The following is a 24520-nucleotide window of genomic DNA, read 5'->3' as shown; positions in this document are numbered from 1 at the left end:
TTCCTGGTTCTCTTTTGTTAAACTGCCCTCAAACTATGAGTTTGCTTTGACCCTGCCAACCAATGCTAGAATCTATGGCATACACCCTAGGTCAGGGATGGCCAAACTGCGGCCCTCCAGCTGTGGTGGAACTACGAATCCAATGAGGCTTTGCAAGTTTCTCACAGCCACAACTCCCGGAAAGAGATGCTTCATGGGATTTGTAGTTTCCTCACAGCTGGAGGGCCGGAGTTTGGCCATCCCTGCCCTAGGTCTTGAATTAGTTAAGCTACACTTTAGTTATGCAATCAAGGCTTTCTTTCAAAATTATCCAGAGGCTACAATAGTGGATGTCTAAAAGTTGATCTTCCAACTTACTTTTTAAGGGTGATTCTACTTCTAAAAAGTTATTTGCCAACCTTTCCACTCAACTTCCTATCCTTCCTATTACAGAGCTCAGATCATGCGGTGACCTCTTCCAATCTCCATGACCTGCGTCTGCTCTGCTGATGTTTTCTTGGGCCAGCAGGCTGCAGTACGCAGCTTTTCTCCACAGACTCCCACTTCCTTGCTGACTAACTATTCTTAGACTTAGATAGCATGATTTAGGTGTAAAACCACATCTACAATATTAAAATATAGACTTGTCAAAATACAAGGTTTATCATAATACAATTGTGGATACATTTCTTGGTACCCTTTCACAAAAAAAAAAACCTTCACAATTTTCTCGGAAATAACAGAAAAAAGTCATTGACATTCATCATTGTTCATTCTATATTTAATAAAAAGCACACAACAATGTTTTAAGTAATATCACAAATGAAAGTGGAATAGAAAAAAAATGGGCCCCTTGCACAATCTTTCAATCACCACAAACAAGTGATTTCTGTAGCGCTCATGTAGCGCTGCTGTGAGACATCTGTACCTGCCAAGACTCTTGAGCAAACTACTCCCGCCATCTCAGGTTTGAAAGGTGCCTTCTCCAGACTGCATATTTTATCTATTTCCATAGATGTACAATAGAATGCAGATCAGGGCTTATAGAAGGCCACTTCAGAATAGTCCAATGTTTTAGCAATTCTTGGGTGTTGCGTGTTGTTAGAGCTGTGTGTTTTTGGTCAAATATCCTGTTGGGAGACCCACGGACCTGCGACTAAGACAGAGCTTTCCAACATCGGGCAGTACGTTTCACTCCAGTATTTCCTATTGCTCTTGAGAATTTATTGTGCCCTGCACAGATTTAAGTCACCCCGTGCCAGACACAGTAAAACAGGCCCAAATGTTTTACAGTTGAGTTGGTACAGTTGACCTTTCTTTGAAAGCTTCACTTTTTCATCTATGAACATAGAGCTGACGTAATTTTCCACAATTCTCCAGTTTAGTTACATAGTATTTAGTCCGCCTGATGATGGAGTCTCCCACCACCAGGATCTGCCTCTCCTGACCCTCCATCCTGCTCCCATCCTCGCCGGAGCACTCACTCCCCCTCACGTCGAAAATACATGCTCCCAGAAGCATTGTGGCTTCTCAATATGCGTTTTATCAAATTCCATTCTGGCTTTTTTATGTTTTTCATTCAACAGAGAAGCCTTCCTCGGTCTTCTTCCTTTGAGCCCACTGTCTCTCAAAAAAGTGATGGATTGTACGATTAGATACTTGGCACCTTGGAGTGCAGCTTTCTTTGGAAGATTTTCTTGACTGTGTCTACCATTGGAAATATCACTATAATCCAATAATTTATAAACTTTTCTAGGGATACCAACAAATCTGTCCAGGCCATTTTAGGAGGTCTTTGTAGAATAAACAATTTATTATAAGCATTGTTTTAATAAGCTATAAGGGTACCAACATATTTGTCCACATTTGTACATATAACTGCCATCATACTGTACCTCTGTGAATTCTCTTATTTGGAAGAAATCCAGATGTTTCATACTGCATTAAAGCTCCCAAGCGATCTGCTGAACATACAAGTTCCTGTATTTCCGGTTTGTAGCTTTCAAAGTTCTGAGGCAAAACATCCCTAGAGATATATTATAAAAATAAAAAAACATTAAAAGGGAAGGGTACCAAACACGGTTGTCATGATCGAACAACCTAAAAAAACCTGAACTAAATATTTTTACCAATTTAGGACAGAATATTTGCATTTTCAGAAGCACAGGAAATAAATACGGGTGTTCTTGTTATACATTCTTTATAAATCAAATGCGTTTTCAATTAAAGGAGAACTATGGGGTTAAGGCTTTTCCGCTTTTTCACCTTAGGGTAACGGGAGGACACAAACTAGCGTCCTCCCGTCACCCTAGGCTCAGTATACCGCGAGCTGCAGCTCGCGGTATACTGAGACGCCGCAGCTTAAGCGGATCCCGACAATTGTGCCGGGATCCGCCCAGCTGCGTGACTGACAACTGGCTCTGCCTATTTAGAGGCAGAGGCAGCTGTACCCGCCCCCTCCCCCGTCCGTTCCGCCAGTCAGTGCTGGCGGATGGGAGCGGGTAATTCAGCCCCTCCCCTGTCACGGGAGAGAGTCGTGACAGGATCGAGAGGTGAGCGAACGCCGGTATGTGTTCGCTCACCTCCCGATCTACTGAGCCGACCTGTGACAGTCTCATTGTCACAGGTCGGCTAGAACTATGAGGTGAGTGAAAAGCACTCACCAGATAGTTCTCCTTTAAGTATTTATTTCTTGTGCTTTTCAGCTCCATCTAGTTGCCATAAAGTGATATTACAAGATGACATTCGAAAATATAACAAGAAAGTAAATTTTGTGCATCTACTCGCACAGAGCGAACATTCACAAAGATTTGCAGCGCCAATGGTTCGGAGAATATTTTATTAAAAAAAAAACCCCTATGTTTTAATTAAAAAAGAAACAAGGTCTTTCTCTTCATAACAAAGCATTTACTTTATGTGAGGCTGCAGTCCTGGCTGTTCCTCATAATCTTCTATTAAAAAGGGGAGATTTTTTGCCCAGTGATCTTTAAAGTTTCCAGGCAGGTCAGCATCAATATTATATTCAGTGACTGGAGTGTCAAGATGTGAATGCAAATAGCGCGAGTACTCTGCAAAAGAAAGGAAGGCAATGTCAAAACACAGGTAATTCATAGGTGAGGGTTTTCTTTGTTATAGAAAATTGACAAACCCATTCACAACAGATACAATTGAAATCTAATACATATCAACTGTCTAACAATATTGGAATAATTTGTATTGCTGCAGAATTCAGAGTGATGACAAAGTTCAATCCAAAGAAAAACATTATATTAATGAAGAAGACTCTTGGCTCTGCTCTTTCAGACAAATAAATTAAGTTTTTATGTTTATTTTTGACTGTATGGACCCTTTAGGTCCACTAAAGGGTTAGTGCAGCCAAAACTTCAGTTCTGGGTATTTGCCTGCAGGTTGAATCCTGCAAATACTTTTTGTCTCTTTCTGGGACTCCAGCCAATCGATATGATCATTATAAGGTAACATCTTTCTTCCACTGAATTCTCATTTATTTTACATCGTGGGGAACAAAGAATGTTACAGAGGAGTGATGGCAGAAAAAGACCAAGCGGTTCATTGAGTCTGCCCCTTTTTGATTTTTTTTTCCAATCTTTTTATCCAAGTATAGATCAATGTTTGTCCCAAGCATGTTTAAATTAATTTACTGCTAACTGACTCACTTCCTCTGCTGGAAGTCTTTCCAGGGATATGCAAGAAAAGAAAGCATGTGCTGCATAAGCAAAGCACAGTTCTACTTTAAGTTCGACATATTTATGAGTGATTAGGAAATGTTAAGTTTAATGTCTAGTAATAAAGCATGATTCTCAATATAGCACACATTTACCTCTTAAGTACTTCACTTTTAAATACTCCTGGCTTGCCTTCTGACCGGGTAGTGGATCATTTAACATTACTTTGGTCTGAGCTTTAATTCCTTCATAGAAATGCCCCATAGAGACGTGGCTGAGTCCTTTCATGTATTGGCAGACTTCATTATATGGTTCCAGCTGCAGACATCGCTACAGAAACAGACAAGGACTACAGGTGAACAAACTAAGAAACAATAAGCAAAGGAGCAGTACATCCACACAATCCCTGTAAAGCTGGCCATACACCTTACAACCATTGCAAAAAACTTTTGTCTTGCGATGGTTGTAAGGTAATTTAAAAAAACGTACGATCTGCCCATCTTGGACAGGCAGATCGTACTTGCGATCATCGCAAAGCACGCCGCCCTGATGGGCGGGCTTTCGATGACTGCAATGCTGAACGGGCAGTGTGCGCTTGCGCACACCGGCCCGTGCGGCATTTGTCTTACGAGCAGGCCACAAACCCGTTGACAATCGTACGATTCTCGGCGGGTTTTCGAGCCTGCTCGTAAGACAAAAGACGTGCGACCGTACGATAATCGCCAGGTGTATGGGCACCTTATACATATGTACTACCCTTTTACAAGCAGATGTTTTAGGATTATCACTCCAGATAAAAAGCTACGTTACAAATTACAAAATTATGGGGTAACAATTTAAAGTTGATTGGTGGCCCTTGAGTCTGCTGGCCAGCTGTTTTCAGGGCAATCAATCCATCAATCAGGCAGGATAGAAATATTTTTCCATTCTCTATTATTTGCCTTCTTAACTGGTCAGTAACATTTAACTCTACGTCCAGTAATAATCCTGCAAATCGTGCTAGATACTCATCATATCTATAGGAATAAATATACTATATAAATGTCAAAGTTACAATACAGACCTTAAAGTTTGTTAAAGCCTCTTGCAGACTGCCATGATGGTAAAGCATTATTCCTCTTAGCTGAAGTGTCTGCACATGATTCTGATTCAGCATCAAGGCTTTTTGGAAGTTCTCCATGGCTGCTTCAAAATTACCAAGTTCCCTAAAATAATATATAAAGTATTCAGAGGACAACTATACTTCGAAAGCTTTACATTGAAATTAATATACAGAACAATGGAGCAATGGCTCTTCATGAGGAAAAAATAGCTAAAACAATGTAGATTATAAAAAGAAAAGAGAAAACACTGAAGTCCAGTGAGTCCATGAAACCAACAGCCATAAAACCTGCATTTTCAAAACAAAAGATTACTCAATAGCCGCCCCTGCATTTCTCTTATGACAGGTTCTTAAAGCACAGCAGGCACAGACAACACATGAATCTTGGTGCCTGCTATGTTTATTTGCAGGATATTGAAACCAAGAGGGAAAAAAAAAAGTTATATGAAGAGACCTAGAGAGCAGAGTCTACTCTAAAAAACTTTCCTTTTAAAAATTAGTTATTCTTAAGAGTCAAATCATGTGACACAATGTTATGTACACTGACACAAAGAAGGTTTTGTTGAAAGAGACAAATGTACTCCACATGGAACAATCCCCCCATCTAGTGGCATAGGGAGTGACATTCATGAAGACATTCTGGAAGGTAAGGGCCTTGTGCAATATGCCAGCCAGAATGCATTACAAGAGACTCTCCAAATAATTTTAATATAACCAAATGCTCTGACAAATATTTTTCTTTTCTTCTGCTAAAAATACAACCTTCTTCTCCGCAGCTGAAAGTGTCTCTTGCCTCCAAATATAAAAAGGCTTATAGTTGTATCACAAATATTGGAGCAATCTGTAAAAGCATCAGAAGACCCAGGTGCTAGATGCTGGCTCGCAGATCGGTTCTAACCTGCAACCACGCTGGAAACTGCTGATTCCCACCATCATTTTAAAATGGTGCTGGAACAAAAAACAGTTATCCCAGTCGTGCAATGGTTGTAAGATGTGTGGGCAGCCTTACAAATTAAATTAAATCCCTATTGCAGGGAATGCCTGAAATCTGACTTCAACCTTTGTGGAGCCTTATGGAGAAAATAGTCAGCCAATCTTTTAAGCAGGAAATAAGACTTTCTGTACAGCATGGCTTCTGGTTGACTTATTGCAAGAAGTAACCTATTAATTGCTTAGTCAGGTTTGGAAAATTGCAACAGCTTTAGATTTGTAATGGAAAGGTTATTCTTAAAAGAAAAAAAAAAAAAATTACAAAACGGCTTTTTCATAAATTAATTACCTGCTTAAAAGAGAACTATGGCCTAATCTTTTTTGGCCATAGTTCTCTTTAGGGTCAAAGGTGGACATTTACTATGTCTTCCTGTGACCCAAAACTCAACATGGCTATTGCCCACTATATGCGGACAGCACAGAGTCGCACTGCAGCCGAGAAAGATTTCAACAATATTGTCGGGATCCATCCCACTACCTGTCTGACAGCTGGCTGTGCCTCTCTAGTGACTGCCAGTCACTGCTCTTTGCAGAAAGAAGATTGGGAACTAAGCTATCAGCAGTATGTGATCAGTTCTCGATCTATAGACGTGTGACAACGTCAGTGTATTTCACTCTCCCAATATTCTCCTTTTAACAAATATTTTTTAACAAATGTAGGATAATTTTTATTAAAAGGAAAGTTTTCATAAAGAAGGCTAGATATTGCCAAAGTACCTCTCAAAATATGTTTCAGGTAATTTCTTTCAAACTACCTCTGCACCATATTTGCCTGGAGTTACCTACCTATAAGCTTGACCAAGACTTTTATATGCTTCAATAAAGTTTGATTTCTGCTTCAAGGCTTCTTTAAATGACTCAATAGCTTCCTGAAAACAGAATGATTAAAAAGAAAAAAACATGGCTTTAAAAATTTGCACAACATACTAACAAACAAAAAGGACTAACAAATCCTACTTGGTTCTCCCTGTTTATGAGGGGGCTGGCCAATTGTGTATGCCATAATGCGCCCTGTCTGTACTGTGCTGGGTGTTCTCCATTTTGAGTTGGAAATTAGTTGTGCAAAACTGTCCGTCTTAACAAGGGGTTAAAGATCCATAGACCTTGCATGGTAATGTAAGAAATTGGCCCTTGGTCTGTCCCTTTAGCTGCATGCTACCATCTATTCAAGGCAGCAGAAGCCTGCCTATAGTGACCCATGTATAATCCTGCTCTAAACAGCTAAAAAGTTTAGAAATGTATATTTTTAAATTTGATTTTGGCAATTTTTGAACATTTGGAGATGATGGATCTCATATGCTAGACCCTATTGTTTTGATCAAGCCTTTTTGTCCACTTAATTAATATATTCTCCATCTAGAGCGTATCAGCCCTGACCAAATGCTTCTCTCTGGCTTAGCTGCTTATTCTTGTCTTTGCTCCAGTTTCTTTATTTTTACCTCTTTATCTTCTCGTTGGCTCTTGTGCTTACCCTTTTCCTTCTCCCTCTATTTCTGATTACCCTTCCTTCCCCCCTTTTACCCTATCACCCATTATTCTGGGTGACTCTTGACCCGTGTCTCTCCCCACCACCTGAGAATTGGGTCCCTTTTGAAAGTTTTTAGTGGCAGTCACCAAAAAGGAAATGGATAAAACTGGAGAACTCTCCAGCGATCTCACTTTGGAGTCTACTGGGTCTGCAACTAACATTTATTTCCATAATCGATTAGTTGGCCGATAATTTTTTCGAATAATGAGAAAAAAAAAAAAAAACCATCCTTAAATTTAAAATAAATTACAGAAATGCAGTGTTACAAACATACAGTTTACTGCATGCATGCACAGTTTTTTTGCAATCGCACTGCACTGGAAAACTCATTGTATTGTAAGCACATGGCCCTTGAATAGCTTCAACCAGTGAATGACAGCTGCCAGTGGCAAGATTCTGCAGATGGCAGCTGAATGTAAATGCAGTACGTTGAAGGCTGGAGCAATAGCCAGCCTGCTATTGGCCACTGCTTTCTGTGCCCTCCTCCTAGCGTGGAGGAAAGAGCTGGGGGATCCAACCAACTAATCGATAATGAGAATACTTGACAACTATTCTCATCATCGACCGATTAGTTAGTTGCAGCCATAGAGTCTACTATCTCTTTATTTTCCTCCTTGCTTATTTTTTATTACTTTGATACTTGACTCATTACAAAGTCCCATTGTTCATGTGCCTTGCCAAATTATCAGTGAACACTGAAGGTAAAAAAATTTAAGCGAACGTTACGCCTGCGAATTTTCATGAGTGCATCTCTGCAACTGTGCCACATGTATGAACAATAGAACAAGAGTTCCAGGATGATTATTTCTGAGGCAGATGTGAGCATATTGCCCTTATGGAAACTTGCATTCAAGATCTTAAGGAGCAAAATGCAACATTATAGAAAATTGACAAACTGAAAAGGTATACTGTATTACAATCATATTTCTGGTGGTAACAAGCTTATCTATGGACTAAACAAATGTATTGCTTGATTTTATACACTTTTTATGTCAATCAAATATACATTTGTTGTATTGATTAGCTCTTGGTGGACAGCCGATTTATAATTTACCTAAGAATGTTACAATGGTTGTGTTTTACTGCGCCTTATTACAATGCTATTTTATGAGTAGGCAGAGAAAGTAGAACTGTACATAAATTAGGGAATTTAAACAGTGTACTAATCAGGTTTACTTGTAAACAAATGGGAGAGAACAACACAGTAAATGAATATAAAAAGACAGAATAAGTGCAGACCAAGAGACTTGCAGTGCAATTACCTTTAGCAGCCCTCTGTGGAAAAATGTCAAGCCCTTGTATAAAATAGCAATTGGTTGGTTTTGGTTCAGTTCTAGAGAACGCTGAAAATCTTCATGAGCGGCTACGTAATCCTATCACAAAAAAAGCATGTCAGTCAGTTGAGAGACGGCTATACACATCTGATTTGCAGTAGCATGACTGTGGTGTGATCTAATAATACTGGTGATATCACTTTCAGTCTGAAGGCAAGTTTTCACTTAAAAAAAAGTTAGACTTACCGTTCGTTCTGTTTCCAGGAGTCTTTCCAGGACAGCACATGAGAGAAGCACCTCCTCCCACAAGAACAGGCAACACTTCACCAAATCTTAAAAGGTAGTCCTTCTGCTGAACTGGTCAGTATTGGACGAGAACCAAAGGACCAAATCGGAAGTAAAACAAATACAACAGAAAACAAAAGTACACAATTCAAAAGGTGGGAATCTTGCTGTCCTGGAAAGACTCCTGGTAATAGAGTTACCGGTAAGTCTAACTCTGAGTTTCTCAAATCGTCTTTCCAGGACAGCACATATGAGGATTACGGAGAACTAGCTAGACTGTGGGAAGAACAAAAAGCCCAGATAATTCTTCTTCCACCAGGTTGACCCCACAAATTACAGACATGGTGGACTAGGCATATGAACCTCTCAGAGAAATATGAAAATAAAAGCATGAGACTAACTACAGGGAAAGTCAGTGCAAAATAAGAAAACCAAATGGTCTCTGAAAAACTTTGTATGAAGTTATATAGTACCGACTAAACAGAGAAAAAAAAATAAAACAAAAATGTACGGCCCAAGCCTAGTGAGGTTCTGGACAACCATGGACATACACAAGCATCAATAGCCTGTGTGGCCCAATGTAAAGGGCAATGAGGGAATTTATTGAGACATCAGACTGCAAAGAGCAAATTCTGCATATGGGTATTCTCGCACCGTAATGACGTTCTTACACCGTAATTAAGTTTTGATTAGCAGCTGACAATGTATAGTCTCACCAGAGTCTGAAAATAGTGACAAAGGTTGTAGCTACAGTGGAGATATTGAGGACTATTGGGGAGTATTATATAGTTGAGGACCTTAGCTCCACTCTTGCGTAGTAACAGTCTCCCTGCTACAACAACCTAGTGTCATGATGGTGAAGCTATTAACTCAAGTCACTGTACACCCGCGGCAGCTAAAAGGCCTAAGAGGTCGTGCGCTGGCCTAAAAGGCCTAAGAGGTAGGGTACTGGGACTTCTGGGAACATAACTACTGTACTCCGGGAAAAGCTAGGAGATACTAAAATACTTTAGGAATTGGACTCAAACTATCACGTGTAGCTAAAGAGCACTATAGTGGTACTGATGAGCATTAGGTCTACAATGACATGCTAGTAGCAATCATTAGTGGTATGAACCTGCGAATATATTAAAATACAAATCCTCCCAACTTAAAGAAAGGACATGTACAGAGATTACAGCGTAAGTAAGCAACCTGAGACATGTTTATCAACTTTATCAACTAAAGAGGTTGTAGCTGGTTAGGGGTGTGCAGTGCTGGCATTTGTAGCTTTATACACTTTTTCACTGATATACTGGATTTGCTGTGAATTTTAATAAAGTCTGCAGTATTGGAATTCTCTGGATAGTGCGGTCTGTTTGTATACTGATGTTTTTCAACTAGTTATACTACTGTTCCAAAATATGTACTGTAGTGTAAACTATTGTAAAACACTACATAAAAGCTCTAAATTCTGCAACAATATAGACTTTACATGGAAGTCAACAGACTTACACCATTCTATTAAGAAGTCAAGAAAGAGGTTAATTAATGTTGTCTAAAATAGATACCACCAAGATTATATTAAAACATCACATGATATGCAAAGGGCCTAGTGCAGCAAAATTAACTAGCTGCCATAAATTATGTACTGTACGCCCATAATACAAAGGTCTTAGCTCACTGTTGTACCATGAACTGCCAGATCGATAATGCGGGAAGTCATGCAAGATTAAACCTGTGGTACCCGATGAACACCAAAAGAGTGCATGAGTCCAACACTAGACATGTAAAGGGTTGTTTTGTTGTCATCAAAATAGTCTGTGAAAAGTGATGCATTGCAAGCACAAAAAATAACTAAATGTCCTAGCACGCTGTTACAATGTAGACTGCCACATCAATAACACAGGAAGTCATGTAAGAGACGAAATCTTGTGGTACAAAATTAACACCTTAAGGCTGGGTTCACACCTGGGCGTATTTTTTCTGCTAATTTTTCTCGCGTTTTTTAGCACGTTTTTCAGTTCAATGAAACGCGTGTTTCACTGGCGGTATGATTTTTTATTTTTTTTTCCTTATTTTCTCCATTTTAATTTTTTTCACTTTCAAACCTCCCGCCGGCAAACCCCCTCCCCCCCGTGACGCGGCCGCTTGAAAAGGGATGGAACCCGGAAGTCGGCAGCCGCCGCAGGACACAGCGGGGATCGCGGACAAGGTAAGACCTGTAACGCTGTAACCCCGAGTGTGGCTCGGGGTTACCGCTTTGTTAACCCCGATCCACACTCGGGAATACCAATGGAAACGTGCTGAAATACGCCCCAAAGAAGCTCCTGTACTTTTTTGGGCGTAGGGTGTTTTTCAGCGCGTTCATGCCTATATGAAAGTATGGGATTTCACTTGCTGGGCGTTTTAGAGCGCGTCGATCAGCGCTGTAAAACGCTCAGGTGTGAACCAGGCCTAAAAGTGCATGAGCCCAACACTATGTAAAACGGTCAAGTGCTGAAATATAAATAGGCTGCGGAGAATAATGAATAGAATGCACAATATATACATAATTCTAAACCTCTATAGCAAGGGTCTCAAAGTACTGGCCCGCAGGCAGGGCCTGCTGATCACAGCAGTCTTTACCTCAGGGCAAAAGGGGCAAATACCCTGGGTCCCACCATTTACGGGGGCCCAGAGTAGCTGTCCCTTAAGCCTAGAGAGACAGGCAGAAGACAATCGGCATGGCTAGTTTGTCTTCCGCCTGCCTGAGAGATCATCTCTAGGGGCGGACTGACCGTTCGGGCACTCAGGCACTGCCTGACGGCCCGCGACTAGGTAAGAGGGCTGGCGGCCTCCCCCCAGGATTGCCACCTGTCTGGAATTCACCTGTACAGTCCAGGTTTTGTACATGCTGTTCTGTACGTGCTGTGTCCAGCTTTCAGACCAGATGCACATCTCCAGGCTGTTGTTAGTTTCTCAACTGTTAACGTACTTAGGGCCGGTTCACACCGCAAACAGTGCGTTTCAGTGCGTCCGCGCGCACCCAAACACGTGGCACATCAGTGCCTGCGTTCCAGTCCAGTGGGATCTGCAAAAATAGTGTGTGCAACGCGTTCGGGTGTGGGCAATTGCACTGCGGCCAAGGTGCGTGACTGCGGTGCCACTGACTTCAATGCACCGCCATGCCCCCTCCCGACCCTGAACGCAGGGAGTGGGCCGGGTTGTGATGCAGTGCATTCCAGAGGCTGACCGCTCTGGAACGCACTGTTTGTGGTGTGAACCAGCCCTTAAGGTAGACTTGGCTTATCTAACTCAGAGCAAACAACTGCCAAGCATCTGGCAAGAAGTGACTGGCAGCAAGCACTAACTAGTACTGTACATAGTTTGATTTTGCAAGCAGCCCCCCATGGAAACACAATACCAAATCTTAAATGGAAGCCCTTCTGCTGATCTGGTCAGTATTTGTGTTTCCTCCTTCAGATGGAAAGGTTCCACTGGAACCTGGGTGTGTTCCTGTGGGAGGTGCTCTCATGTGCTTTTCTCATCTGCTGTCCTGGAAAGATGATTTGGCAAATACACAATATGACCAGGCAATATATTACTAAATAGGCAGCATGTGTGCACATACAGATCTAGCAGAGGCAATTTAACACAAGGAGTGAGACCACCAACAAAGGTAGTACAATACACACATTGGATGTTTACACTTCAGGGTTACAAAGAGGTTAGAAACACCTTTTCAGCCAATAGTTCATAGGAAAGAAAACGTCCTTTTGGGAAGCATTCCTGGCGGTATCATCTTTGGTCTAGTGGCTTTGCAAACCCAACTTCTTGTAGCATGTGAATCTTAAATGAAAATGGTGTAATGTAATATGTAAAATCTGACAACAGCAAAGAGTTAATTGGGTGTTTAATACTTCATTCATGTCACTGCATTGCTCCTCTAACAGCTGGCGAGTGCACAACAAATCTCTGCTGGATTCTCCATAGTTTAAAGTAGCGATACCTCTGTGAATGTGTAACACCACTGTAATGAAGGCGAGTAGAGGAAAAAGACATCTCATCTGTGAGATTGCCGACAGATACCAAAACACTGCAAAGCAATTCATCTTAATGGAGTGGTCTTCAGATATATACAGCATCACCTACATTTTTCCAGCTCACCTCAGATATAAAATACAGTGTTCCTCTATGCCTATATAACCGCGCTGATGGCTGTAGATGAATAGCTCTCGTGAGGTCACTCAGAGCCTCACTAACCCGGCCCAGTGGAGACAATATCTAAAAGGGGGAAAGAAAAAAAGCTAAAGTTTCAGGCTGCATCAGCAGTTAAAATTAGAAAACTTTGTTACAACATGTCAAATTCTTTTATATCTCCATTTTCACATCATCTTCTATCCTCAGATTAAAAAATTCTGGTGGTTACCAATAGTAGGACTATTCAAGTGCACAAAACAAAGATTACAGCAGATCTTGTGAAAACAAATTTAAGTAGAAAGGGTAAAAATGCTACCTGTGCTTTGTGAAGTGCTAAGCCTTCCCACTTCAGCTTAGTAAATCTTTATTCTGATATTTTCAAGGAAACCTGTCATGAGATAAATAAGAAGACTGTTGCTGCTGACCTCGGTTTGAGGTCACATAACCTTCAATGACATGACCAGTTTCCTTTGTGGTAGTGCAAAGTTTCTTCACTGCTAATTACATAATGTCTCATGAGACTTCAACTACACAAAGCTCTGTTCAAATGCTTAGGAAAATGGAATCAGGAAAGCAAAAGCAGCTCCAAAATACAGTACACATGGTCCATAAGGCATGGACCATGTGGCCCTGAAAGCGGCACTAATAGGTCCTGCATGTAATTAAAGATGACATGTGATTATTTCTATAATGGTCATAAAATGTGCCGCAATATTTAGATACATGTGCATCAACAGTTCAGTTCCATAAATTGTTGATTTGTTCCTGCTGTTGGACTTTGTAGGACCATTACTATGGCCTTTCAAATGATGTGCATAGTCCAAAAAGTAAGGAAAAAGGCAAGTAAAAATGATATCATCCTAATAGAAGGTAATGATTTGAAATGTGCTATTATATTGATATTAAAAACAAAGCTTTCAGCAGTACTCACTTCTGCTCTCTGCTCAAATACTTCTGGATGATCAGGTTCCAAGCTGATAACCCGATTGAGTTCAAATAATGCCAATTCTGCATTTTTTATGTCCTAATTTAAAGAGACAATGTAAATATGTTTGTTGTTATTTTCAAACATAACAGCAAACTTTTAGCAATAATACATTTGGCAATACAAATTTAGTCATTAAAATATAATAATTTATTTAAAATGAATAATATATTATTTATATTTAACTAACCCAAAGATTTGTTAACATTTATAAATTATTTTTGTTACAAAAGATCATTGTCTTGTAAGCACTATTTAGATTCCTTGGTACGTAAAATAAAATCACTATGCCTGTATTTATTTTAGATACTGATTAACACAAATAATTATTTCATGTTAAAGTAAATAAATAAAACAAATAAATAAATCATTTACGCTCTAAAAAAACACCCCCTTTAGTAGGACACACTTATATCTTCACTGGAGCAGCCAATTATTTTCCAAAGTCACAAACTATATCCGAAACACAGAGTTAAATTGATCATTAGGAATGTGAAGAGTCTGTTACACCTGTAAACCTGCTAAGAACAGGCTGTCCAGCAAAAAGAAGACTGAAAAAAAAAAAAAAAAAAAAAAAAAAGAGTCTAGTAGCCCACCAAGAGACCTGTGCCCCCATCTAACGAATTTACAAGGATTGAGAGGCTGGGAATGGTGAGACAACTGCTGCCTGGGTTCTTCACCAGTTGCAGTTTTATAAACACCACCCCCATCATGAAGCATGATGGTGGCAATATCATACAGTGCGGGATGCTTTTCTGCAGAAGGCCCTAAATGCTTTTGAAGGTAGAATGAATGCTGAAAATACAGGGAATCTTGCAGGAAAACCTGACGTAGTCGGCAAATAATTTCACCTAGGGAGAAGATGTGTCTTCCAGAAAGAAAGCATTACAAAAAACTTACTTAAAAACAACATTATTATCCAGCAATAGCTGAGCCAGATCTCAATCCAATGGAGAAGTGTCAGTTGGACTTGAAAAAGAGAGTTGATTTAAGAGCCTCATGCAACAAAATAGAGCTGCAGCAGTTTCACAAAGAGGAATGAGGAAAAATTGCAGATGCACAAGCTGATGGAAACCTACTGACCTACTAGAGACCTATCAAGGCTGTGATTGATGCCCAGGTGAATCTAATAAATACAGTCCTAAAAGGCATGTACACCAGAATATTTTATTATGTTTTATTATGAACGACTTAAAGTTCACCTTTAATGAAATTTGATATAAAATACCATATGTATTACATGTTTGGTTTCCTAAGTTTAAAAAAATGATTCTTACTTTTCAAGCTGCTTTTACTGTGGGCTCCTACTCTCTGTCCTGCCTAGATGGCAGGAAGGATTGCCTGTTAGATGCATGGTCCCAGCACCTCACAAACTAGCACTCAGCAAACAAGAACGCAGTTTGCCTAACCACACATGCAGTCTGTTTTCTCTCACTTGAAGCACTCAGCAGCTGCTGCGAGAACTGCACAGTCGCGGATAGGCAAAATGAGTAGTGTACTTGTAGTTGAGTGCTTGTTTGTGAGGTGCTGGGGTAAAAGTAAGCTTCACAAAGAAGCATTACCAATAAAAAAGGGAGGAGAACATTTTAATGTGTAATTTTTTACAAAATGTAACCCTCTAAATTATTTTGCAGGTTATCTATTTTCACTTGATTTGTGATCAGTGTAAAAACAAAAAATATCTACTGTGATTTAATATTCTAATAACAATAAAAGCATGAAAACATCCAAGGTGGGGTGGTGAATACTTTTTGTAGGCACTGTATGAGTAGCCTAATAATAGATAGGTGTCGTATCAAAAGTAAATTAAAATGTACTACAAAATTTGTAGTGGGACATAATTGTTGGTAACCTTTTTAGGTCTGATGGACCACATCTGGAACAAAACAAGAAGGTATAAAAAGATTAAAAAGTGTAAGTGAAGGCAAACAGTTCAAAAGTAGTTGAAACAAAAAGAGAAATTAGCTAGACTGTGTTCATTATTAGATTAGACCTTTTAAATACAAAGCTATCATGGGCACAAAGACTGACATTGTTCTACCAAGACTGAAAGGCATGAACTGAAGGCATTTACCTGCAATCAGTCGCTAAAGGTTCCTGGTGACCTCAAATTAACACACTGAAGAGTCTGCCAATACTTATACAGTGGCATTATTGTGGGCAAAGTGAAATTATACAATTCCTGTAATTATTACAAGGAGGGGAAATCAATACTTCCTGTTGGATTTAACCCCCATTATTCCATCATGGTTGTCCATGCCATAAGGACACATAATGGAAGAATTCCGTTATGGGTCCTTAAAGGTTTAAGCTTCTTTCATGCACTAAATGAGAGCTTACACTCACTGGCCACTTTATTTGGTACACCTCTTCAACTGCTCGTTAAACACAAATAAATAATCAGCCAATCACATGGCAGTAACTAAATCCATTTAGGCATGTAGACATGTTCAAGGTGGTCTGCTGAAGTTCAAACTGAGCATCAGAATGGGGAAGAAAGGTGATTTAAGTGACTTTGAAGGCGGTATTGTCGTTGGTGCCAGACAGCCTGGTTTGAGTATTTCAGCAATATCTGATCTACTGGAATTTTCATACACAACCATCTCTAAGGTTTACAGAGAATGGTCTGAAAAAGAGTAAATATCCAGTGAGCGGCAGCTCTCTGGGCAAGAATACCATGTTGAGGTCAGAGGAGAATGGGCAGACTGGTTCGAGATGATAGAAAGGCAACAGTACCTCAAATAACCACTCATAACATCTGAGGTATGCAGAATACCATCTCTGAACACACAACACTTCGAACCTTGAAACAGATGGGCTGCAGCAGCAGAAGACCACACCGGGTGCCACCCCTGTCAGCTAAGAACAGGAAACTGAGGCTACAATTCGCACAGGCTCACCAAAATTGTAAAATAGAAGATTGGAAAAACTTTGCCTGGTCTGACGAGTCTCGATTTCTGTTACGGCATTCGGATGGTCAGGTCAGAATTTGATGTAAACAACATGAAAGCATGGATCCATCCTGCCGTGTATCACTGGTCCAGGTTGGTGGAGCTTCGCATCATGGATGTGCAGCCGACAAGTCTGCAGCAACTATGTGATGCTATCATGTCAGTATGGACCAAACTCTCTAAGGAATGTTTCCATCACCTTGTTGAATCTATGCCACGAAGAATTAAAAGCAGTTCTGAAGACAAAAAGGGGTCCAACCCAGTACTAGCAAAATGTACCTAATAACGTGGCCAGTGAGTGTATATATGCATATGTCCCATAAAATTAAAGCCCTTTTTGTCCTACAGTATATATTATGTGTTGGTGCCATAAATGAGAAAGATAGAAATTGCGGTTGAACACACACTGCAAAAACTGCTTTGGTCCTTAAGGGGTTAAACAAGGTCATTACAGCCAGCAACTAAAATCTAATTTAGCCATGGTACAGGGCAATATGAATACAGGCACCTATGAACACGTCAATGCTGAAATCAATTGGTCCTATTTTGTTTCTGTTCCAGTTTTACAAGTGAAACAAAAGGCTGTTATTGGCTAATTGACATATATATTTAAACTAGACAAATCATTTGTTTAGGTGCTATACTGCATGTTAAATGTCATTATTGTAAATGTAATGTTAAAAATCAAAGTCACCAAGATCTTCTCTACAAGGTACACTATTGACCTAAAATACACCCTTAGCAACCATGATACAATTTACTTCTTCTTTACCTGTTAAAAGGAGAACTATGAGGTGAGTGCTTTTCACTCATTCTCATAGTTCTAGCCGACCTGTGACAATGAGACTGTCACAGGTCGGCTCAGTTGATCGGGAAGTGAGCGAACACATAACGGCGTTCGCTTACTTCTCAATCTGGGAACTGGATTCCAGGGACTGGATTCCCCCCTCCCTGCTCCGATCCCCCAGCGCTGACTGACGGAACGGACGGGGGAGGGGGCGGGTACAGCTGGCTCTGCCTCTAGATAGGCAGAGCCAGCTGTCACTCACGCAGCTGGGCGGACCCAGACATAATTGTTGGGATCCGCATCAGCGTCTCAGTATACGGCGAGCTGCAGCTCGCGGCATACTGCGGCGTCTCAGTATACAGCGAGCTGTAGCTCGCGGTATACTGAGCTTAGGGTGACGGGAGGATGCTAGTTTGTGTCCTCCCGTTACCCTTAGGAGAACTATGGGAAAAAGCCCTAACCCCATAGTTCTCCTTTAAAACTGAAATATTAGATAATCAGCTGGCATGTAGACTGTAATATGGTCTTGGGGGGTTCTTTGGTTAGAAACACATTCTAAAAAATTGTAGGTTAAGGCAGCAATAGTAAAGAAAAAAAACCCATTAGCAGATGTAACACTTACTTGCAGTCCTTTTTTTCCATATGCTATTCCTCTGCCATATATAGCACTTACAAGATCAGCATCATCCTATTGAAAGAAAACAAAGATTTATTATATACTGTCATTACCTCTGACATATGAAGCTGTCTGTGCAAGAACATTTTTTAAGGAAAAGTCTACACTCTAAGCAGCTACAACTTTCACCTTTAGAAGACCTTAGTCTTAGCTAGCATAGTTAGCATAGGCATTAACTGGCAAAGAGACATCCCATTTATTGCCATATTTACTGCTCATGTTGTATAAAACATCATTTTTAGCAACAACCAGTGCTAACTTAGTCCTAAACTGCCTGATCTTTGAAAGAGCATCACATCATAGTTTGGGATACGGGTATGCATGTTCACTCTTAGATTAGAAGCAAACTTTTAGTGAAACATCATCAGCATGATTTGCAGGTTTTTTTTTTTAAATGTTAGCAAATAGTATAAAATGTACTGTGTTCAAAAACTTCTCAGTTACAACCCTCACACACAGACCACAAGACAAAAATGAGCAGTTAATCCTTGCAGTGTGGGGGTTAATACAATTTTTGCCCGGAGTTCTTCTTTAAAAGGTGACTCAGTAGGTAGTTAGGCAACAACCAGCACCAACCATTTGAAGGCTTGAAAATTTGGTTGAAAGCTAAAATAAGCACACTGGCAACCATAACAGTTGGCATGCCTTGAAAGTAACTGTTTTGGGAGATTAAATTGGTGGGTCTAGTTCCGCTTTAAATACACATTGATAAGGGCAGCTCCTAAAGTGCTATCTTCAAATTCAAATTAGGATAACACCTGCAAGCATGCTTTGATCATATATTGCACACACTAAGCCTTTCAGACCAAACCAGTGGAAATAAAAAAAACAAATGTAATAATTCAAGGCTTCATTTCTTTGATCCAAAGATAAAATATAATATTCATTGAAGAGACCCAAAACACAACTGCTATGTCTAGATACCCTACCTAGAATGTCCACGTATTCTTATGGAGAACGTATTAGGAGACAAGTGCTACAGAAATGCTGAAGCATGATTCAGTGCTTCTGCATCACTTCTATTCAACATAAATATATACAAAGCAAATGAACGCACACATCTAGGAGAACTCTGTCACAGCTGGACTAGGGACAACGAGAGATCTCCACTTTGGCTCTCAGACAGCAGTAAACATGCAAAAAGTGGAAAGAAAAGTGGGGTTTTGGAAGCACCAAAATGACAACTCCAGACGACAATGATACGTAATTTTTTTTATTTAATGGTATTGGTTTAAAAAGGGGGCTCATAGCCAATTCATAAAAGCAACCAGCTGGGTAGATATATCCCTATAAGCTCATTCCCTTTACAAAAGACCTTCCATTCACATGCATACTGGAGGCGGCGGTGCTGGATGTGGGTGGCTTGGAGGCGTCTGGAGAACGTTTTTCTTGGGGCTCAGACGGGACCGTCTCTCCTCCCTGCTTCTCCTTTCACGACCCACTCATCTTGGAACGAACCAAGTGAATAAAGACACGTCTTCCACTTAAGGCTTCCATTGTATTACTCACCTTTCACCTCCTGCTCAATATTGGGTTGCTTGATTCCCACTTTGGCTCTCTGACTCAATGGGGAGGACCATATTGGGTGCGTTGCCCGAATGGGCCCGTCTGGGAACACACACATACACCGGCTTGTGTAAACCGATATCTCCCTTTCTTTTCCTGAAGAAGCGCAAAACGTTGAAACCGCTCTTCCATACATAACCCTTCTAACAGTAATAACTTTTTGATCACATAACCACCGTTTATGCTACCTGCATCATGATATTGGGATGTTACTTGTCTTAAACCAGACCATGTCTAACAATCATATTTTTGTATATCTGAATCATGGTTTGCTATAATGGTCATACTCTGCATGTAGGGCGGTGCTAGTGGAGAAAAAGCTTGACCACTCCCAAACCCTCCGAGCATTGTTTGCAGACCTATCTATCCACGTCATTATCATGAATTTTTGACACCTGATGAATTAACCCTGATCATGTTTATTTACCAATTACTAAATCAAAATGTGAATCATGTCTCTTTAAACATCTATACTGTGGATGGAAGGTCTTTTGTAAAGGGAATGAGCTTATAGGGATATATCTACCCAGCTGGTTGCTTTTATGAATTGGCTATGAGCCCCTTTTTAAACCAATACCATTAAATACAATTTTTTACGTATCATTGTCGTCTGGAGTTGTCATTTTGGTGCTTCCAAAACCCCACCTTTTCTTTCCACTTTTTGCAAATCATTATCAGGGGTGCGGCACCTAGTATCCAGATCCAGGCCAAAACGTCTCTATAATACAGCAGTAGACATGGCAGACATGGAAACTCTGTCCCATTCAAAAACAAATGGTTTGGCTTGCATGCTATTCGAAGATTAAGAAATACTGGTCTAGAGCATAGTAAAATATAAGTAAAAACTCACGCTACATCTTCCAGGCAGCAAGGAGTGAAATTAAATAGTACCTAGAAAGCTGGCAGCTGCCAGTAGTCATGCTGCTGTGGTGAGAGGCAGAAATGCATTAACAGCCATTTAAAACAGTTTAAAATAGACTAATGTGCAGAAACTGGAAAGAAATAAGACTCAAGTTACCTGAAGCATTGATGAGAAATGTTTAATTGCTTCATCATGCAGGCCACTCCCTATTAACACGTATCCTATAGCTTGGATATAAGGAGTGAATACATGCAATTAGTCAATTACATGAAAACCAACTTGAATTCTAAAATGCAAGCAAAGAAATGAAGTAGCCAAGGGAACTTGACATACATGTTTAGTAAAGTAGCTTTGATAAGTACCTTAAAATAAATGCTTTTGGCTGAATTAACATGCATAAACAGTAGACTCAAATTTTCTGTGTGTTGTTACCAGTTCTTTAAGTAAATGCAGATTCCGGACATCTCAGAGCAACCGATGAAAACAGTTTATTAATCTGTCAATATACTGATATACTCAGTGGCAGCCACTCAGAAATGTGATAGGTTAAAGCAGAACTGCAGCCAAAAGCAACAAGATACAAAGAACCCATTAAAAGATTAAATACGTAGACCAGCATTATCTAGCCCAGAGATTTCCCCTGTCGTACTTCTTTTTTTGGCCAGCATTATTTAACCCACTTCCTCTAAGTCCAGATCATCCTGGACCTGCCTAAGCCTGTGACTGTATAATGAAAGGAGAAGCAGCACAGGGATGAGCTTATCTCTCTTAAATAAATTAGGGTGTCGCGCTATGAAATAACTCCTCCTTAGTTGAACATCAAAAACTGTGTAGTCATATATCCCAATAGTGCTCTGCATAAATTATGTGTGCTCACATACAACTTCAACACATATATTGCTATATCAAAAGTGTATAAATAAGTAAATACATATATCAATATATTGGTATATTGATATATGTATTTACTTATTTATACACTTTTGATATAGCAATATATGTGTTGAAGTTATATGTGACTTGTATATTGATATATGTATTTACTTATTTATACACTTTTGATATAGCAATATATGTTTTGAAGTTATATGTGAGCACACAGAATTTGTGCAAAGCACTGTTGGGATATATGACTACACAGTTTTTGATGTTCAACTAAGGAGAAGTTATTTCATAGCGCGACACCCTATTTATTTGATTTTGTTAAATAATTTTATTTATTATTTCGGTGTTGCTGCATACACACATTTGGTGCAGGATTAGTTTGAATTTGAATTTTAGCTCTCTGTAACCGGATTTCTCTTCCTATGAGCATGTTTCTGATCAGAACTTCAACTGACCAGCTCCTTGTGCTGTTGCTTCCTCTCATACTTCAGCAATGCTTTAATGATGTATTAAAGTTCCAAAACTTTTTAGATAGAGTAGGGAAATATTGGAACTGCTGTCAGGTTTTACTCCAGTCAGAAGCTCCATTGCATAGATTCCTTTATCTCCTGTACAGTAAAAAGGTTGTCCCCAGGACAGGAATCAGAAGAAATCTCTCCAAGATCAACACAGACAGAAGTATTTTTTTAGGTTAAGTAGGGGAGCTTTTTTTTTTTTTTAGGTTAAGCTAGAAGCCATTAGCTTTTAACTGTTTGGAACAAGTAGAGGTGAGATGCTGGATTCAAATATTCAGAAGATCAGTAAGACATGATAAAGCACAATGGCTCAGGTAAAGCCAATCTCAACAAAAACAGGATATCCCTCAAACAGGGGAACATAGAACAGAAGATTAACATACTGTATACAAAGTCCAACGGGAGTGCCAAACATGACAGTACAAAAGTCAAAAAACTTTGAATAATAGAATGGGTTTACAATCGACAACCAAGAACATCCAGCACATTTCAGGGGCTCAAATACCTCCCTCTTCATCAAGGTTTATATTTAACACCTGGAGAAGGGGGAGGTCCTTGAGCCCCTTAAACATGTTGGTTGTTTTGTGTTATCGCTTCTAAACCCAAAAGTCTCTTGTACCAAATAGGTTAGTGGCTTCACTTGTTTGGTACAGCAAAACATTTTCTTGCACTATTCCCTCATTAGCTCCCTAGTTAGACACCCCTACCCTTGCTCAGAAACTCACCAAAGTGGGGTCAGTAGCTAATCTCTTCTTGAACTGATCCCAGGTTTCCCTGCTGGTGGTAGAAGCAGGAGAAGGTTGTCAGGTGTAAAATGCTGTGATTTTAAAATACTTACACTTGCAGAGCATTCACTTCATGCTTTGAAAAGGCAAAATGACTTCATTTTGCCAAAGCATTGCATCATGGGAAGGTTACATCAGCAGAGCATTGTTGGGAAATCTCATCTGTAATCTCACATGATCTCAGGGAAAAAACATTTTCCTCCCCTGAGATGATGTACATGGTCACATGTCCTGGTCACATGTGTCAGAAATCAAAGAAGTCAAAGGAGAGCTAGTAATCTGCCCTTAGTAAACATGGCCACTGCCAGAAGACTGGGGAAGAAAAGAAAAATAAGGTATGCAAAGAATACAAAGTCAGCAATTATCTAGAAGTATGCGTTTGTAGATTAGAAATGTTTAGTAATGAAAAAGGTGTGTTTGTTGTTGTTTTAAAGATATGGGTAAAGGTCCGCTTTAGCCTCATAGCACTATATCTGCAGTGTGAATCTAAAGCACTGCTGCCTCTGGAGATTTGCAGTGAGATTTGGTTATTTAACTAATGTGCTGCTCACTAATCTCTTGACATGAAGTAGAATCCTGCCTCTACCAAGATGGCTACCTCAACAGACAAACACAGTACAAAATAGGACATGACAGATAAGAAATGAGGGAAAACATCTGCTCCAAGGAAATAACAGGCAACACTGGTGACCAGTCCTTCGCTCTCCATCTGCTTTTTTTGGGCCACAGCTTCCAGACTTTAGTTCTCTTCAATGGCTAGGTTTACCCAAAACTGATAGATCAGTTATAGGTCATTACTGAGCTCACGCAACCACTAGGTTCCAGTATTCCTTGTATAACTCATGCCATTTTTCTTCTTTGTAGCATGAAAGAAATGAAGAGATTCCATTGATTCTAACTATTGGTCATCCTGGGCATTCAATTACAGAAAAATTCCTCTGCTGTCTTCATGGTGTATAAGAGGCCAGTAAGTGATCTGCACATCAGCATTTACCCTTAACTGAAACCTCAGTTTTAGACTGACTTGTTTTTACATCATTTTGCTTATACTGTATATTCAAATGTTTTTGATGTAAAAGCCTATTTCTTAATCCCAAAAGTGGACATGTATCAACTGATATGTGTTTTACAGTTCAAGGCCACACTGGTACTGGAGTGTTGCTATTGTGTTAAAACACCGCCCTGCAAGTGCAAAAACTTTGCTAGGCATGTTAGTATGTGCACTAACAATGTCAGATATCAATTCAGAGTGAGGCTTGCCCACAGGTGCCTGCTGTATACGTGGTAACATGAGCAAGCAAAATGCATGAAACTTCCTCAAACTAACTTAAGGTGTGGAATGTACAGGCACAGCCAAGTCCGTAGTCAGTTTATTATACGTACTGTACATGTGTCCAAAAAGTTTGTATGTTTAACCAACTTACCCAGCTCCTCATTTATGTCATCATCTTCAGTGACAAAAGGCAGTCTCCTCTGTTCAGCCAGAGATTTTGCTTGGCTCTATAA

General features: G+C 39.9%; 1 protein-coding gene across 2 annotated transcripts in view; it reads right to left on the bottom strand.

Annotated features, from left to right (window-relative positions):
* TTC13 (tetratricopeptide repeat domain 13) overlaps positions 1 to 24520 on the bottom strand; it is a 77972-nt gene that overhangs the window by 25182 nt on the left and 28270 nt on the right. For both annotated transcript variants that reach the window (XM_018569798.1, XM_018569800.1), the window contains exons 3-13: positions 24439 to 24514; positions 20986 to 21056; positions 18348 to 18413; positions 13934 to 14026; positions 12970 to 13086; positions 8545 to 8655; positions 6541 to 6623; positions 4726 to 4867; positions 3818 to 3992; positions 2891 to 3047; positions 1875 to 2005 (exon numbers count right to left, since the gene is read on the bottom strand). In XM_018569798.1, the coding sequence (XP_018425300.1) occupies positions 1875 to 2005; positions 2891 to 3047; positions 3818 to 3992; positions 4726 to 4867; positions 6541 to 6623; positions 8545 to 8655; positions 12970 to 13086; positions 13934 to 14026; positions 18348 to 18413; positions 20986 to 21056; positions 24439 to 24514 (1222 nt within the window). The remainder of the gene's footprint in view (positions 1 to 1874; positions 2006 to 2890; positions 3048 to 3817; positions 3993 to 4725; positions 4868 to 6540; positions 6624 to 8544; positions 8656 to 12969; positions 13087 to 13933; positions 14027 to 18347; positions 18414 to 20985; positions 21057 to 24438; positions 24515 to 24520) is intronic.

Source organism: Nanorana parkeri, unplaced genomic scaffold, assembly GCF_000935625.1.
Source record: "Nanorana parkeri isolate BGI_ZX_2015 unplaced genomic scaffold, ASM93562v1 scaffold1400, whole genome shotgun sequence".
Classification (NCBI taxonomy): Eukaryota; Metazoa; Chordata; class Amphibia; order Anura; family Dicroglossidae; genus Nanorana; species Nanorana parkeri.
Note: the sequence above shows the minus strand (reverse complement) of the source record. Positions and strands in the feature narration are given on the sequence as shown.